At 45.3% G+C, this 17,792-nt stretch overlaps 2 protein-coding genes across 4 annotated transcripts in view; one reads left to right on the top strand and one right to left on the bottom strand.

Annotated features, from left to right (window-relative positions):
• Positions 1-5,453, top strand: part of CALML4 (calmodulin like 4) — a 16,521-nt gene extending 11,068 nt beyond the window's left edge. The window contains exon 5 of the mRNA XM_075855299.1: positions 4,969-5,453. Coding sequence (XP_075711414.1) covers positions 4,969-5,066 — 98 coding nt within the window. The 3' untranslated portion in view covers positions 5,067-5,453. The remainder of the gene's footprint in view (positions 1-4,968) is intronic.
• Positions 5,454-9,199: 3,746 nt separating this feature from the next.
• The window catches only part of PIAS1 (protein inhibitor of activated STAT 1), a 78,382-nt gene continuing 69,789 nt past the window's right edge, over positions 9,200-17,792 (bottom strand). For all 3 annotated transcript variants that reach the window (XM_075858338.1, XM_075858339.1, XM_075858340.1), the window contains exons 10-14: positions 17,115-17,245; positions 13,279-13,456; positions 12,965-13,107; positions 12,710-12,747; positions 9,200-12,540 (exon numbers count right to left, since the gene is read on the bottom strand). In XM_075858338.1, the coding sequence (XP_075714453.1) occupies positions 12,253-12,540; positions 12,710-12,747; positions 12,965-13,107; positions 13,279-13,456; positions 17,115-17,245 (778 nt within the window). In that variant the 3' untranslated portion in view covers positions 9,200-12,252. The remainder of the gene's footprint in view (positions 12,541-12,709; positions 12,748-12,964; positions 13,108-13,278; positions 13,457-17,114; positions 17,246-17,792) is intronic.

The raw sequence follows: 17,792 nt of genomic DNA, 5'->3' as shown, positions 1-17,792 counted from the left end.
CCTCCCTGCAGGTCATACACACACACACAGCCCCCTGCAAAGGGTCACACACACACACACACACACACACACACACACCACACACACACACACGGCCCCCTGCAAAGGGTCTCACACACACACACACACACACACGGCCCCCTGCAAAGGGAGACACACACGCGCACACACACACACCCCTGCAAAGGGACGGACACACACACACCCCCCCCCCACCTGCAAAAGGTGACACACACAATATCACAGCCCCCTGCAAAAGGTGACACACACACACACACACACACACACAGCCCCCTGCAAAAGGTGACACACACACCCCTGCAAAAGGTCATATACACACACACACACACGGACCACTGCAAAAGGTCATATACACACACACACGGCCCCCTGCAAAGTGTCTCACCCCCCCCCCTGCAAAAGGTCATACACGGCCCCCTGTAGAATGCGACCCACACAGCGCCCCCTGTAGACGGACACACACACACACACACACCCCTGCAAAAAGTGACACACACAGCCTCCTGCAAAAGGTCATACACACACGGCCCCCTGCAAAGGGACGGACGGACACACACACACAGCCCCTGCAAAGGGACGGCCACACACCCCCCCCCTGCAAAAGGTCACACACACACACACCCCTGCAAAAGATCATACACACACACTGCCCCCTGCAAAGGGGGACACACACACACACACACACACACACACACACACACACACACACACACACACAGCCCCCTGCAAAGGGGGACACACACACCCCTGAAAAAGGTGACACACATACACCCCCTGCAAAAGGTCATACACACACACACACACACACACACACGGCCCCCTGTAGAATGCGACCCACACAGCGCCCCCTGTAGACGATCCCACACACACACCCCCCTGTAGAAGGTGCCACACACACAGCCCCCTGCAGAAGGTGTCACACACACACACACACACACCCCCTGCAAAAGGTGACACACACACAATATCACAGCCCCCTGCAAAAGGTGACACACACACACACCCCTGCAAAAGGTGACACACACAGCCTCCTGCAAAAGGTGACACACACACACACATACCCCCTGCAAAAGGTGACACACACACAATATCACACCCCCCTGCAAAAGGTGACACACACAATATCACAGCCCCCTGCAAAAGGTGACACACACAATATCACAGCCCCCTGCAAGAGGTGACACACACACACACACACACACACGGCCCCTGCAAAGGGACGGGGACGGACGGACACACACCCCCCCCCCTCCCTGCAGGTCATATATACACACACACACACACACACGGCCCCCTGCAAAGGGACACACACACACACACGGCCCCCTGCAAAGGGACACACACACACCCCTGCAAAGGGACGGACGGACGGACACACACACACACACACACACACACACACCCCTGCAAAGGGACGGACACACACCCCCCCCCGCCCCCTGCAAAAGGTGACACACACAATATCACAGCCCCCTGCAAAAGTTGACACACAGCCTCCTGCAAAAGGTGACACACACACACACACACACACACACACACACACACACACACACACACACACACAGCCCCCTGCAAAAGGTGACACACACACCCCTGCAAAAGGTCATATACACACACACACGGACCACTGCAAAAGGTCATATACACACACACCCCCCCCCCCCCCCCTGCAAAGGGTCATACACGGCCCCCTGTAGAATGTGACCCACACAGCGCCCCCTGTAGACGGTCACACACACACACACACACACACACACACACACACCACGCCCCCTGCAGGACACACACACACACACACACCCCTGCAAAAAGTGACACACACAGCCTCCTGCAAAGGGACGGACAGCCACACACCCCCCCCCCCCCCCCCCCCTGCAAAAGGACGGACAGCCACACACCCCCCCCCCCCCCCCTGCAAAAGGTCACACACACACACACACACACACCCCCCTGCAAAAGGTCATACACACACACTGCCCCCTGCAAAGGGGGAGACACACACCCCTGAAAAAGGTGACACACATACACCCCCTGCAAAAGGTCATACACACACACACGGCCCCCTGTAGAATGCGACCCACACAGCGCCCCCTGTAGACGGTCCCACACACACACCCCCCTGTAGAAGGTGCCACACACACAGCCCCCTGCAGAAGGTGTCACACACACACACACACCCCCTGCAAAAGGTGACACACACACAATATCACAGCCCCCTGCAAAAGGTGACACACACCCACACCCCCCTGCAAAAGGTGACACAGCCCCCTGCAAAAGGTGACACACACAATATCACAGCCCCCTGCAAGAGGTGACACGCACGCACGCCCCCTGCAGGTCATACACACACACGGCCCCCTGCAAAGGCTCTCTCTCTCTCACACACACACACACACACACACACACACACACACGGCCCCCTGCAAAGGGGGACACACACACACACACACGGCCCCCTGCAAAGGGACACACACACACCCCTGCAAAGGGACGGACGGACACACACCCCCCCCCCCCTGCAAAAGGTGACACACACAATATCACAGCCCCCTGCAAAAGGTGACACACACACAGCCTCCTGCAAAAGGTGACACACACACAGCCCCCTGCAAAAGGTGACACACACACAGCCCCCTGCAAAAGGTCATACATACACACACACCACTGCAAAGGGTCATACACGGCCCCCTGTAGAATGCGACCCACACAGCACCCCCTGTAGACGGTCCCACACACACCGCGCCCCCTGCAGGTGAGACAGACAGACAGACAGACAGACAGACAGACAGACACACACACACACACCCCTGCAAAGGGACACACACACACGGCCCCTGCAAAGGGACGGACACACCCCCCCCCCCCCCCTGCAAAAGGACGGACACACCCCCCCCCCCTGCAAAAGGTCGGAGACACACACACACACACACCCCTGCAAAAGGTGACACACACAGCCTCCTGCAAAAGGTGACACACACACACACACACACACACACACACACACACAGCCCCTGCAAAAGGTGACACACACACACTCACTCCCCTGCAAAAGGTCATACACACACGGCCCCCTGCAAAGGGACACACACACACACACACCCCCTGCAAAAGGTCACACACGGCCCCCTGTAGAATGCGACCCACACAGCACCCCCTGTAGACGGTCCCACACACACAGCCCCCTGTAGGTCACACACACACACACACACACACACCCTCCCGTAGAAGGTGCCACGAACAGCGTCCCCTGCTGAAGGTCACACACACACACACACACACACACCCTGCAAAAGGTCACACACACACACACACACACACACACACACACCCACCACACACACAGCCCCCTGCAAAGGGACACACAGCCCTGCAAAAGGTGACACACACAGCCCTGCAAAAGGTGACACACAATATCACAGCCCCCTGCAAAAGGTGACACACAATATCACAGCCCCCTGCAAACGGTGACACACACAGCCCCCTGCAAACGGTGACACACACAGCCCCCTGCAAACGGTGACACACACAGCCCCCTGCAAACGGTGACACACACAGCCCCCTGCAAACGGTCACACACACACACACACACACACACACACCCCCCCTGCAAAGGGACACACACACACACACACACACACACACCCCCCCCCCTGCAAAGGGACACACACACATCCCCCTGCAAAGGGACACACACACACACCCCTGCAAAAGGTGACAGACAGACACACACACACACACCCCCTCTGTAGAAGGTGACACACAGCGCCCCCTGTAGACTGTCACACACACACACGGTGCCACGAACCGCGCCCCTTGAAGGGGACACACACAGCACCCCCTGTAGACGGTCACACACTCACACACACGGTGCCACGAACCGCGCCCCTTGAAGGGGATGCGCGCGCGCGCGCACACACACGCACACGCACACACACACACACACACACTGCAGAAGGTCACACACTGCATATAGACACACAGCACCCCCTGTAGAAGGACAAGCCCCCAGAGACAGACAGACACACCCCTGTAAAAGGTGACGCACTCAGCTATACTATATGGCAAACACCCAGTGCAGATGGTGTGGGCAACAGAGCGCTCTCTGCAGGGAGGTGAACTGTCCTATGTATTATTGTCAATGCTGTGATCCTGTGTTATGCTCATTCAGTTGTAGAATGGAGGCATCACCCTTCATTTTAATCTGCCCTATGATATTAAAACGACTGCTAAGAAAGAGTTAGCCTTTTGTGAGGGCTCAGTTGCTAGTGTAAAAACGTAAAAATATTTTGACATAAAAAAACAAACCAATGTACCTTTAACAAAAAAAAAAGTTAAGATGTTTATGTAGCAGTTATATACTAGTATGTATCAGTACGTTAATCCTATCGATCATTACGGTCACTGGACTGCCCTACGTTTTTTAATGAAAAGGTTAGTCAGTGTTATTGGTGCAATTCTATAAATAGTAAAATAAATAAAAATTCTTTACTTTTTGAGATACAGCTGCTCTGTATTGTCTATACAGAGCAGCATATCTTTTGCCAAGCCCTGAATCAGTCAGTCCCGCAGACCTGATGGGTTCAATGTCAACGGGTCAACGGTTTTGCAGACCTGATGGGAGCAGGATTTAGCGAACTATACAGCTGCTCTGTATACAGGATACAGAGCAGCTGTATCTCAAAGTAGAAATAATTTTCAATAATGAAAAAAAACAAAAAGTTGCATCAATCTTCCTAACCGACCTTTTTATTATTAAAAAAACAGGCCATTCAAACAGTTTACATAGCCTTAAAAAGGAAACTGACTGCTTGAATAAACTGTTTGAAAATAATCTGACCAATTCCACATTCCCTGTCCAATTTCATTTGGATTACTTCCGTTATGTCTTAGTTCATACACGAGTCGCACGCACGCTAAACTGTACTGTTTTTTTAAATCTATTTTTAGTGGATGATCTCTTTCAAAGTGCTGCAGTAGGACCTGATGGAATGGTGAAGTATGAAGACTTTGTGAGAAAGATCACACTACCACTACCGGATTACTAAAAGTCCAGCAGATCAAGACTTCTTCAGACTGATATCCACATCCACTTAAATGTGTTGTCCAGGATTAGAAAGAAAAAACAAAACCGCACCATCGCTGCAATACCAGACACGGCTTTTTTTTTTCTTTTTCCTAGTCCTGGACAACCCCTCTAAATATTATATTGATTGCCGTGCTATTTACTTACCACTCAGACTAAAATGGAGAGGGCCCATTGTGCCCTCATCTGTAGAATGGTTGACATGGGACCTCTGGTTCTTGTGATTGATCCCCTATCAAACATTAGTCATATGCTATGGCTATTCCATAAACAGCACAAAAACTCTTAAAAGTAAAATTCACCTCGTACACCAAGTTGTGATTAAAATTTGTTGATATTTATAAAACTACGTTGGTAATATTTCTTCATTACATACAGGCTGCCAAACAGTCAAGTAATAGGAAAGTTTTCACGTTACATAGAAACATGGGCGCACACCATTTAATGATAAAACTGCATGCTCAGAGTTCTCCATTTGGTTCTCTGTACCGGGGAAAAAAAAAAAACTGGAGCTCTGCCCACAAAAGGTTCATGGCAGAGGAACATTGTGTGCCCATGTGCTATATTTTTGCATGTTCTTTTAGCCACATTTCTAGCGCCTGCACGATTTTCATGTTTGACAAATGTGGTGCTTCAGTTATTTTAACATATTTCCAACACATATGCACAAAATAATTATACTTGGTGTTTGCTCTGAACAAAACCTTCATACTTACTGGAATACTTGACAGCTTTGCAGGTTATTGCCATCAATGTACTAAACCTCCAGGTGTTTGAGGTACCACAGCACGCAGATGTTATATTGGAATGAATAATATAGAAAGCCCCCGACTTCAGATTTACATGTGGTACTGCAATGTGGCTTCCCATTGACGCAGTTTTACCTTCTAAATGCTACAAAACCACAGGTATTAGGGCATGTTCACACACAGTGGTTTACGGCACCATTACACCTCCAAACATCTGCCCATTGCTTGCATTGGGATTTACGGTGTTCTGTTCCCACGAGCCTTAATTTTACGCGTCGCTGTCCAAATACGGCGCGTAAAAAGACGCCCGCAAAAAAGTGCACATCACTTCTTGGGACGTTTTTGGAGCAGTTTTTCATTGACTCCATTGAAAAACAGCTCCAATAACGGCTGTAAAATACGCTGCGAAAAACGCGAGTTGTTACAAAAACGTCTGAAAATCAGGAGCTGTTTTCGCTTGAAAACATCTCCGTATTTTGCTAAGCGTGTGAACAGACCCTTAGCCTTTACAATAGAACGGCGCAACCCATTTTATGACAAAACTGAATCATCACCCAACTAGAAGAAAGTTAGCAGGCTTCCGTGGTCTAGTACATGAAATGGATAGCCACGTGTCACAAGAAGACATCAGAATGCTTTTATTACATCTAAAGACTTCTACAGAAACAGATAACATTCAATTCAGTAAACAATTTTTCCAATGCAAGTAATAAATATTTTCACTTGGTACTTTATACAAACTGACATTGGCCTATTATACATCTTTAAAAGCCTTTCAGCTGGTCTGGCATGCCATATGAACACAATTTTAAGGCAATGAGTTACAGGGTTGGATCGTGGAAACCAGCGCCAAGTTCTGGTGTTATGTACATCAGAACCTGCCCATCTAACCGCAGTGTACTGATGAGCAGGACCATATCAACCAATAATAGCAAAGGTTTAGGGGGGGGGCGCAAAACAAAAAAACAGAGCACATCTCCTTGTAGATCAGTCACAGAATTTCCACCACATGCTGTCAATTATTTTATTATCCCTGCATTTAACATACAAGGGCTTAAGAACAGGCCATAAAACCTGTGACAATCCTGCCAAAAATAGACATATTAAACTTTAAGGTATGTAATGGACTTCAGAAACTATCACAATAATATAGGTTTGGTTTTTGACAGTCTGCAAAACCTTACCTCTGCCACTAGAGGGAGCCATTCAGAGCATGTATATTTCTCTATAGGCTTGCCTAAATCCTCACTCCAGTCTGAATCTTATTACTACAAACTGGTGCCTTCTACGTGGCAGTCTGGATCAGACGCTTCAGTAAGGTTGTCATTTCATAAGGGACTATTCCTTGTGATCACGATTTCAGCCAAGCTAAAATTATTACAACTTTAAAAACTTTATCAATGGCATAAGCCAAGTGCTCACAAAGGTGACTTCTCTTTTGGTATGCAAAGGTACGCTGGCGGTTTGTTTTGGTAGAACCGGAAAGTTGACTTGTCACCACTTCTCCCCTATAGGCCCTAAAGCCTTTCCTGCTACCAATGTAAATATTGCTTCTAGGAGTCCTAGGCAGAGCGGAGTACCAGCCTACTCATCATGTGCAACTTCTTAGCCAATCGGTAATAACCAACATTCTTGTAGGGAGTGATAAAAAGCCTAGGTGTGGCCCTAGCCTGAAAAATCACCCATGACAAGTGGGGTGGAACAACGCTCTGCCTGGCACAAGCATAGGAGATCATCTGAAATCATGAGGACTGGAGTTCAGGCCCACTGGGTCCATCTATGTCATAGGAGACCACTCCTCGTATACTTCTATAAAGGCAGAGTTCCCACAGTGCAGATTCGCATGTATACTTTATTTTTTGCTGCCCATTGTTCTCCCATCCTTCTCAAAGTAATACTTATTCTGGCATGTAGGCAACAGAACAAAACCTCTAAATTAAAGTCATGATTCATGCATGTACAACAGGTTATTCAACTGTACGCTGTAAAATGACATTAGGCTGCTATCAATTATGCAAAAATATAATTTACTCCATGATCACTTAGCATTCTGGAGTGATGTGGAAATCCCAGAAGTGGTGGAAATTCAATGTACAACAATGCCAAACAGTAGAAAAGAGCAAAGAAATTGCACAGGGCAGATAAGCGGATGTGGGCATGATGCAGGGCTCCTGCACAAATGTGCCATCAAGGGCAGTACTAGACCCACCACCGCACCCAAACTAACCCTCAAAAAGCAAATGTCAGAATTGCAATTTCTTTGCTGAACCTGGACGAGGAAAAGGAAGAGGGCGTTAGGTGTCAATGTTCCTTTAACATTTTATATGGATCCTCCATGCAGTTTTTTCCCAAATAAGTCATTGGAAAATGAAAAAGGAAAAATATCACCAATAAAGGGAAAAAGAAAACCCCATCACAGCTTCGATTATGCTGCATTTTTTAAAAATGCATAGCGCATTTTTAAAAACCATCTGTAAGTGGAGAATTTTAACTCACAGCTAACATCTGACCACAGCGATTTTTAACATAAAAACCGCATAGCCAAACACCCAGACTGGGATCACTTAACATACAAAAAACACTGAAGTGTCAGTACAGTAACATTTGTATAATTTTACATGTCAATAATGCCTCCCGTACGGCTACAGGATGGCAGAATTTGGAGCATTTCATGGCAATTGGTTAAACGGCATTTGAAACCCAATGGAGGTTTACCATTAAAACTCAAGATGGTATTAAGTTACCCTCACAGCATGTGGCTAAAAACAGTGCGTTATCGATGCCCCATCTCAAATATTAAAATACATAGATATATATTTAAAAAGAAACGACAACTCAACTGCAGTACCTCAAGGCAGTTTTCCATACGCACAGTACTAGGAACATTTCCCTGTACTTCAGAAGGAAGAGGAGGGGGGCTGCTAATCACAAAAAAAAAAAACACCTCCCTACCATATGTGTGAACATACCCTTACGGGCAAAACTAAGACTGGATCGCTTGTTCCGCTGGGACTTTAGGCATTCCACATTGCTGCAGCCATAGCTCTAGTACTGGATCTAGCCATGTGTGAAAGTAACAAAGGGCCATTCATCTCACATACAGAAATTAAAGCTCTACCATAAAAAGGGCATTTGTCAAAGAGGACCAGTCACTGTCATAAGGTGAAATGGTTACCTGACCTGAATAGCGCAGTCTCCCCGATTCCAGCACGGTTTTGTTTTTTTTCCTAGACCCCCCCCCCCCATTCCAGAGATATGGCCCACTGTTGTATTGGCTCCCTATATGCCAATTTGCTGTAGACAGCCAATGGGGTGAAGCTAGCTTGCCTGCCTCTGATGCCGACCAATCAGCACGAGGCAACGAGGATAGTTTACGCCCCGTTGGCTAACTACAGCAAATTAGCATAGAGGGAGCTATTACAATAGTGGGCCATATCTCTGGAACGGGGGTCCAGGAGAAAAACAAAACCGCGCTGGATTCAGGGAGACAGTACTATTCAGGTCAGTTAATCAGTTCCACTTATATGACCTGGGTACAGGTGGTAGGATTCATTGCCAGTGTATAGATATCCAAATGTAAAGGGAAACAACCAAATACATTGATCTTGTAACATACCTTACCCCCTCCACCCCCCCCCCTCCTCAGCCAACTTGAATGTAAAAATTAAAAAGGGATGGTCATAATAGAGATCGCAAAAAAAAACAACTAATAATTGGGTCTTTGTAAATACATTGCATTACTGGTCTTGTCCCGATCCCAAGTAAGGCCCCATGCACACGACCGTAAAATGCCCATAATTACGGGTCCATAGACTTGTTGGCCACGGGTAACTTCCCGTTAGCGCACAGGAAGGTGCCCGTGCCGTTGAAAAACATAGAACATGTCCTATTTCAGGCTGTAATTACGGGACAGGCAGTCCCATAGAAGTTAATTGGGCTCCTGTAATTACTGGTGGCTACGTTTATGTGCACCCGTAATTACGGGAGCGTTGCTAGGCGACGTCAGGGGATTTAAATGTTTGAATAAAGAGAAGCAGAGAAAATGGCGTCTGAGCGATCATGTGACCCATTTAAGGGGTTTGGATATGATTGTGACATTTCCAGCCCTTTTTTTTACGGGTCCGGAAATACGGGTGGAATACGAAGGACAACGGACCCGTATTTACAGGCACGGGTCCGTAAATACGGGTTAAAAACGTGACAAAGGACCCGTATTTACGGGAGGGAAAAGAATACGGTCATGTGCATGGGGCCTTACAGTCTGTATTACAGGTCAGAGCTGTATTCGTTTTTGCAAACTTGAGGGCTGAATTTAGAATTCTTTGCCGTCTGTCTACACAGATCATGCGGTAGCAATTTCCATTCTGGAAAGAATAAGCTTTACACCAGTCACTATACAGTTAACTGACCCACTGCATTATGGGAGCTTAGATAAACTTTTAGAAATGTGTCTGATTATCAATGCAACCAAACCATTTCCAACAGCAAGAAGTGAGACTGAAGCTCCGGACTAATTCAGGCTCTAGATCAGGACCAGTACATAAAAAACCAATGTATTTACCAAGTTATTCAGCTTTTTATGTAGATTATATTTAACCTGTAAACTATTAAAGCAAACTATGATTTAAATAGACCCTACCCCAAGCAACTCTGTCCATTATACAAATGGATGGTATGAAGTTACAAAGGTGGTCTGTTAATTTTATCCCCCCAGAAACCGCACCACTCTAGTCTATGGGCTGTGTCTGGTATTGCAGGTGTCCTATTTACCTCAATGGGGCTGAGCTGCAATACCACACAGCCTATGGTCAAGAAACGTTGTTTCTGGGGGGGAGGGGGTAGTAGATTTTTTTAAAAAAAAATCTTACACAACCCCTTTAATAATCCACTAATTGCCGACCTTACCCAAGAAAACGGTCTGATATTTAGGGGTAGACAACACAAGTAAATAACAATTCCTTTGAAACTTCCACAGGTAGACACATTTTAGCAATAAATATTCATGATTGGTAGATGCTCACTAGTCTAGGTTCCCAATGTGCAATAGCATTATTCCCACATTAACCATGCGGAGTAAGCTTGGCCATACACTAGAGCCTTTACTGTCAACACTGTTTCGGGACTCCAACACGCATGACAGACGCTGACCGAAGGCAGATCTACGTGTAAAAGTTGATCGGCCGTGTTGGATTTTAAAGTTGATGAGTGCTAACATAAGTGCACCCTATCAATAGAAGCCCAGGCCAGTTCACAGAGAAAATCAGCCATCGATCAGCTATTCCCAGACCAACCATCAATGACAAGTCGTTCAGAAAACCCTAATGTATGGCCAGCCTTACAGGGGGATGTCATTCTATTCATGTAACAGACATAATGGCTGACAACTAAAAACAGTAGAAACAGGAGCAGTCTCTAAACATCGGTGATTTGCGTCTGTATCAATAATGCCCATTTGGAGCATTAAATACAGACGCAGGCCCCATTTCTTCTTGACCATGGATCTCACCTCTCTATGGAACTGGCTCATTCCAGCCGATTTACATATAAACCAGGTATCCTTGGATTATTTGTTAACCGCCTGCAACGCTGGACCTGCTAAGAGAACGATAACTTTGTTTATCCCACTACTAGTGTTGCGTTATCGATGTCTGTGCAATTCTAGTTCAGGTTTAGTTAACAAATGCCAGCTGCTAACAGAGGAAAACCTTTGATTATTATTTGTTTTTCTCTTCTTTCTTCAGATGGATAGCTTAATTTAGAGAAACGTAACGTAGAGCCTTCAGATGTCTCCCAGCACTGATGGGAACAGAAGTGCTTTGTATTGCAGTGTTCATTTGGCAGCAGACACCAATAAGATGACTATCGCCCACTCCAAGTCCTTGCAATGCTGCCTAGAAGAAATGCCAGGTTAGGAATCTCATTTGTACTGCTAAAGACTTCAACAAGATCCAATAAATACAAGATACATGTGCAGAAAAGAAACAAGTGATCACTGCAGCTTTGATTCAGAAATGGATTGTTCCAGAATGATTGAGGCAAGGACCTGACTCGTACAGGGACCATCAAACCAATACTGTCTGATCTATAGGGTTCAGAAAAGGGTAATGCTGTGAAGCCAGATAATAAAAAAAAGGAGGAACCAACTGTAAAGAAGGAGCGCTCCAGAACAAGAGTCCGTCTCCAGGATCCAGTTGGAAAACCAAAACGCAAGGGAAGGGATGGGTCCATAACTCAGTTTCTTTAAGGGTGGAGTAAAGTTTTTGGTTTATATACAAAAGTAAAACTGAAAATATAGTTCTGTTCTCTGTACATGTCTGTTTTGTTAAAAGAAAAATAAAATAAAAAAGGAATTGGGCAACAAACGGGGGTTCAAGGCCCCCGAGTGTGCTCATCTGTGGGTCAGTCCAAAGAGATAACATCTGGGATTATGCCATAGAGTGAAGAGCTGTCTGCTGGTCCTCGGCTTGCTGTACTGTGGCTCTCACGCAGGCTGTTCGAGGATACCAAACTGCTGTTACTGCCGCTGTTACTTCCATTGGTTGCTGGGAGAGAAGCACTTGCCCCTGCATTGAGCTGGTCCAGGAAGATTTGAGAGGTCGCATACGGGAAGAAACGTGATGAATGAAGCAGGTCGGGTTCTTCAGAGGCAGCAGCGGCGGCGGCAGCCAAAAGGGAGGTGTTGTAATGCTAAAGGAACAATTGTAAAGAAAAGAAAAAAAAGTTTAGGATGACAAAAAGTCGGTTGAAGGAGCAAAACGATCGGGATGGCACAGTAAGGGAAGCGAATGGAAAGTAACAGAAAAAAAAAAAAAAAAAAAAAAAAAAGAATGGTTTAGGTAAACATTTCAACACTTACTTGATTATCTCCAGATAGAAACGGAAAGAAATCCAATCCTGTTAAAGAAAAAAAAGGTAGTTTATATAGGCGTCAATTTGACAAAAACCAAAACACTACTGTAGAAAAGGATTTATCACCCAACATTCACGGTACAAGTAGCGAGACAGATGTTAGAGTTGCTGCGATGCCTATATGTGTGAGCATAGAAACTGAACTCAACCAATCAGACACTCATTTTCAATGGCTCGAGAACATGGTGTTGAGGGCTCATACCTTGCAGGTCGTAAGGCATTGGTGTCATGTGGAAGGGATGCCTGTAGTCCTGAATTAGGGGGGTATTGATATACGTGGAGTCCACAGCTGGCAGACTGGGTGTTCGAGATATTGGAGATGCCTGGTGTTGCAGACTCATCAGACTGAAGAGAAAAAAGAAGGCCCAATGACTTACTGAAATTAGAGACTGCACATACAGATACCCTCTCTTACAAAGAAATCAGACTAGCAATAAGGGATAATAGAGTGCGAGGAAATACAAGAAAAGTAACAGCACTTTCAATGTGTACATCAAAATTCTGATATGGACTCACCCCTTATTACTTAATGGTGAAGCAGGAGTAATAGATGGGCAGCTCCTCTTCGCGCATGGCTCTTCCTCCTCTTCATCTGAAGAGCTGTCTATCGTCAGATCAATAACCTCAACTTTCCTACTTCGATTGGATTGATGGCTGGGAGACACGTGCTCTACTGTACTGCTGATACAACCACCTGCAACATCATACGCATATTAACATAGAACATACAGGAGACAGCAAAAGAATAAACCTCAAACCAAGTTCAACGCGTCAATTCAGAGTGGAATCAATTATTAAAGAAACCAAAAGAGGCTTGATAATGTAGAATGCGAAGCTAAGCATACCAACAACGGTATGCAACGGTAATTACGGAAACTTCCAGAAAACATAGTGCAGAGAGCAGCATGTATGCGCGGCACTCTCCACTTAGCCCCCCGTCTGGAATAGTCAGTCAGCAGCCGCCTCACCGGGAGAGACGGGGGCCAGGTAACCCCCCATTTGATAAACTTACTATTTCCTGGTCTGTGGACAAGCCATAAATGCAATCTCAAAAAGTGATTGTATATCACTGGTATATGCCATCACTTTCTGATCGGTGGAGGAGCAACTGCCTGGACCACCACTGATCGGGAGAATGAAGGGGCCACACAGTGCTGTGTTAGTGAGAATGAAGGGGCCACAGCACCATCAGTGGGGTACCTGCCATTGGGCCCCAACCGATCAAAAAGTAACAGCATAACCTAACAATGTGCCAAAACTTTCTGTGGTGGGAAAATCCGTTTCAGGGTATGTTCACACATAGCATATATGATGCAGATTTTCCGGCTGGATTTGCAGATTTAAACAAATATAATCAACGTGCTGCGGAAAAATTATGCACAAAAAAAAAAACTGTGCAGATTATAGATCTGCAGCATGTCAACTTATGCTGTGAATTCGCTGAGCATTTGTTGCAGAATTTCCAATGGAGTTTAAGGGGAGAGTCAAATTCCACTGTTTGCTACGAATATGCAGCGTAATTGAGACAAATTCTGCAGGTAAAAAATAAAGTAAAAATTAAAAAACCTATACTATCTCACAGCGCTGCCCTACAAACCCTGCTCTTCTAGCTGCCCCGTGATGACGTTTCATCACGTGACCCTTGCAGTCAATCACTTGAGGGCGCCTGCACTCAAAAGCACTCAGAAGTTGCTATGGCAAAGCCATTTTATTATTATTGTCACAGCTATTTTTCGCACCCCATTGTTGTGAAAATTTCGGGCAAATTTCCCAGCACGTTCTGGGTCAGAGCGTATATGCGGTGTAAAAGTCTGCAGCGTATGTGTGAATATAGCCTTAGGCTTCCTTGATGGTTATTTCTGGTGTTTTAAACTGCATCAAAAAAAAAATTATCTGTATTACTAAAATGTAACATGCGTTTTTTCTGAAGTTTTTTTTTTTTTTTTTTTATTTAGTTTGTACATGCTTTTTTTCTGGCTTTTTTTAAAATTAAAGTCCTATAGGGAAGCCTAAGGGAAAGAAAAGAAAAAAAAAAAGTCACTCCCAGAGTATGTGCTGCGTTTAGGGGGGAGGGGGACGACAAACAAGAACTAAAATGGGCACAAAAACTGTGTACGTACTAAGGATGTCACGATACCAGAATTTGGACTTCGCAATACTACACAAAGTATCGGTATCGATTTTGATACCAAAACGATACTTTGCCAACAGTAATAATAAAAAAAAAAAAAGTTCTTCCATTTTGTGATGTGAGGCGCGAGGTGTGAGGAATTATGAATGTCCCTCACATTAATAGTAATTAACCCCATCATGTTTCTCAGTCATAATGTGTGAGGTACATGATGGGGTTAATTACTATTAACGTGAGGCACATGGAGGTTCAATTCATCATCACACCTCGTGCCTTACATTAAGTGATAGAAAGCCGTTTTTATTTTATTTTTTTTACAGCGTACACATCATAAATGACGAAAAAAATTTGTCGTGCAGGTTATTACGTCCGCGCCAATACCGAATATGTGTATGTTTTATGTATTGACTTATTTTAATGTTTATTGTGTAAAAAAAAAAAAAAAAGGTCTGTGTATTTTTTTTAAATGTAATATTACTTTAAAGTTTAAAAATAAAGAAAAAACATGATGTACTGGCATATATCTATATACTAATAGTACACAGGCAGTTGTTAGGACATACCTAAGTATGCCCTAACAACAGGATATATGGTAAGACAGCCCTGGGGTCCGTCAATGGACCCTGGGCTGTCTGCCCATATATGGTATGGCCCTCGCATCCCCCATTCTCATTTTCTCCTGAATGCTGCAGTCGGCTTTGATCGCAGCATTCAGGGGAATAGCAGCGGAGATGAGGTTTCTCTGATGTCCGCCGTTATAGAGTGGGGCTGCAGCTGTGTAATAGTCATTGCCCTGCTCCTGACAGTAAATGCGCACACGGTCAGCATGAGGTGATGCGGCCGGCGCAGCACTAATGAGCGGCAGCACAGGCACTGAAGACAGACCATTTGGGTGTTTTGCAGTGCGCCTGCCATGTTCTGTCTTCAGTGCCACCGCTCAATAGTGCAGCGCTGGTCGCATCACATCATCCTGACGGCGTGCACTTGTCAGGACTCCGGAGCTGGGCAATGGCTGTATCACACAGCCGCAGCCCCGCTCTCATACATTCATGTGTTACTATACTGAGCTGTGCGGCCGCACAGCTAAGTACCCAAATACATGAAATAACGGTATCGAAACAGTATTGAAGTTTCGATCATCGTGCATCCCTAGTACGTACTGCTTTTTATATTTAACCAGAGACATTAATGCAACGTCTGACTGCACAAAAACACCAGAAGAATAAAGCAAATACTAACCCCGCAAAACCCACTGTGTGAAACCAGCCTAAAAGGGGTAGTCCATGATAAGAAAAAAAAAGTGTCTGCTTTTTAACCCATTAAAGGGGGATCTCCCACAAGAGACATTTATGACACATCCGCAGGATAGGTCATAAATGTCAGATAGGTGCGGGTCCCACCTCTGGGACCCGCACCTATCTCCAGAACGGGGCCCCCTAAACCCCGTTCAGCCGCTGTGTGTTGCGGCTGACTGAGGCGTTTTCCGACCATGAAAAACATTATATGGTCGTGAGCTACGTAAACAGCATAACTGAGCTACGCTGTTTACATAAGTCTCATAGAATTTAATGGTAGTTACGGAAACCACGTAGTTCGCATGCTATGTTGCTTCTGTAACTGCCAGTCATATACTATTAGAGTTACGGAAACAGCATAGCTCAGCGAGTTATGCGGTTTACATAACTCACGACCATTGAGGTGTTTTCCAACCATGAAAAAACGTTCTGTCAGCCGCAACACACAGCGGCTGAACGAGGTATAGAAGGCCCCGTTCTGGAGATAGGTGCGGGTCCCAGAAAAAAAAAAAAAACGCAGACCCTATTTTCTATTCCTTTACGACCCCTTTAAGCCTTGTTTGCATGCAATTTTCAACCCACCAACCAGCAATCGGTGGCTTGAAAAATTGTCTGCGAGAATCTGATGGTCATTTGCATTATCCCAGTCCGGCAGCTGGCGGGGAGTAGTTTTCTTCTGCCCCAGTGAAGAGTGTCCGCCTTGCCTAGAGACAACTTCCACAGTAGCCGCTCACTGGGCAGCACTTTTGTACTGTATATGTCGCTATTGTAGACTTTCACATATCTTAATGCCAATTATTTTTATGTTTGCACGATTGGAACATTGCAACAATATTTACCTGCTCTACATGCGCAAAAATATAAATGGTTTGAAGACAGCAGATTGACAGCTCTGTTTCCAATCACTTCTAGCTCTAAGTACTCACTATCTACTCCATTAAGCGAGGTTGTGACTTCCTGCACTTCCTTCTTCGACCGCATAGGTGACCAGGATCCATCTTCTTTGAACTGGATCTCATCACAGTCTGTGCAGCACTTTAGGATCTCCATGAAGAGGCTGGAGATACAAACAAACTAAATCAATCTCATTTACAAATAAAACCTTACTCTCAGCTCAAGGCTTCGTAGTACCACAAACCGTTTGAAAATTTGTCGAAAATGTTACCGATTCGAATGATAGTTAAATAGGGTTCCTGTAAAGTTAACCCTAGTGCAACATTGTGCAAGGTAGGGGAATTAGTTTGAGCTCTCTGGGGTAAGAAACATGCTCAGATTCCAATAACTTGTGACAAATATTGATTAAAAAATGTCCGCTTAGAAAATATACACCAAGACATCGCTGTAACCTCAATGGAAATGCACACGAACTGAGTCAAAGCATTGTAGCATTTTTCTCTTACTGAAATATTATTAATAGACAACTATGTAAAATCCATGAGAAGATATGGATTCCTTTTAATATTTACAATAGCTAAATATTACAGATTTACTATCTCACTGATGCACAAAACCAGCAAAACAGACACCAATAAAACTATATTTCCATGAACGTTAAACAATCTAAATCACTTGAAGAATGTTCTAAGTTCACTGACAATTACATA

This window comes from Rhinoderma darwinii, chromosome 3 (assembly GCF_050947455.1).
Source record: "Rhinoderma darwinii isolate aRhiDar2 chromosome 3, aRhiDar2.hap1, whole genome shotgun sequence".
NCBI classification, from domain to species: Eukaryota; Metazoa; Chordata; class Amphibia; order Anura; family Rhinodermatidae; genus Rhinoderma; species Rhinoderma darwinii.
The sequence above is the reverse complement of the archived record's forward strand: the minus strand, read 5'-3'. Positions and strand labels throughout refer to the sequence as shown.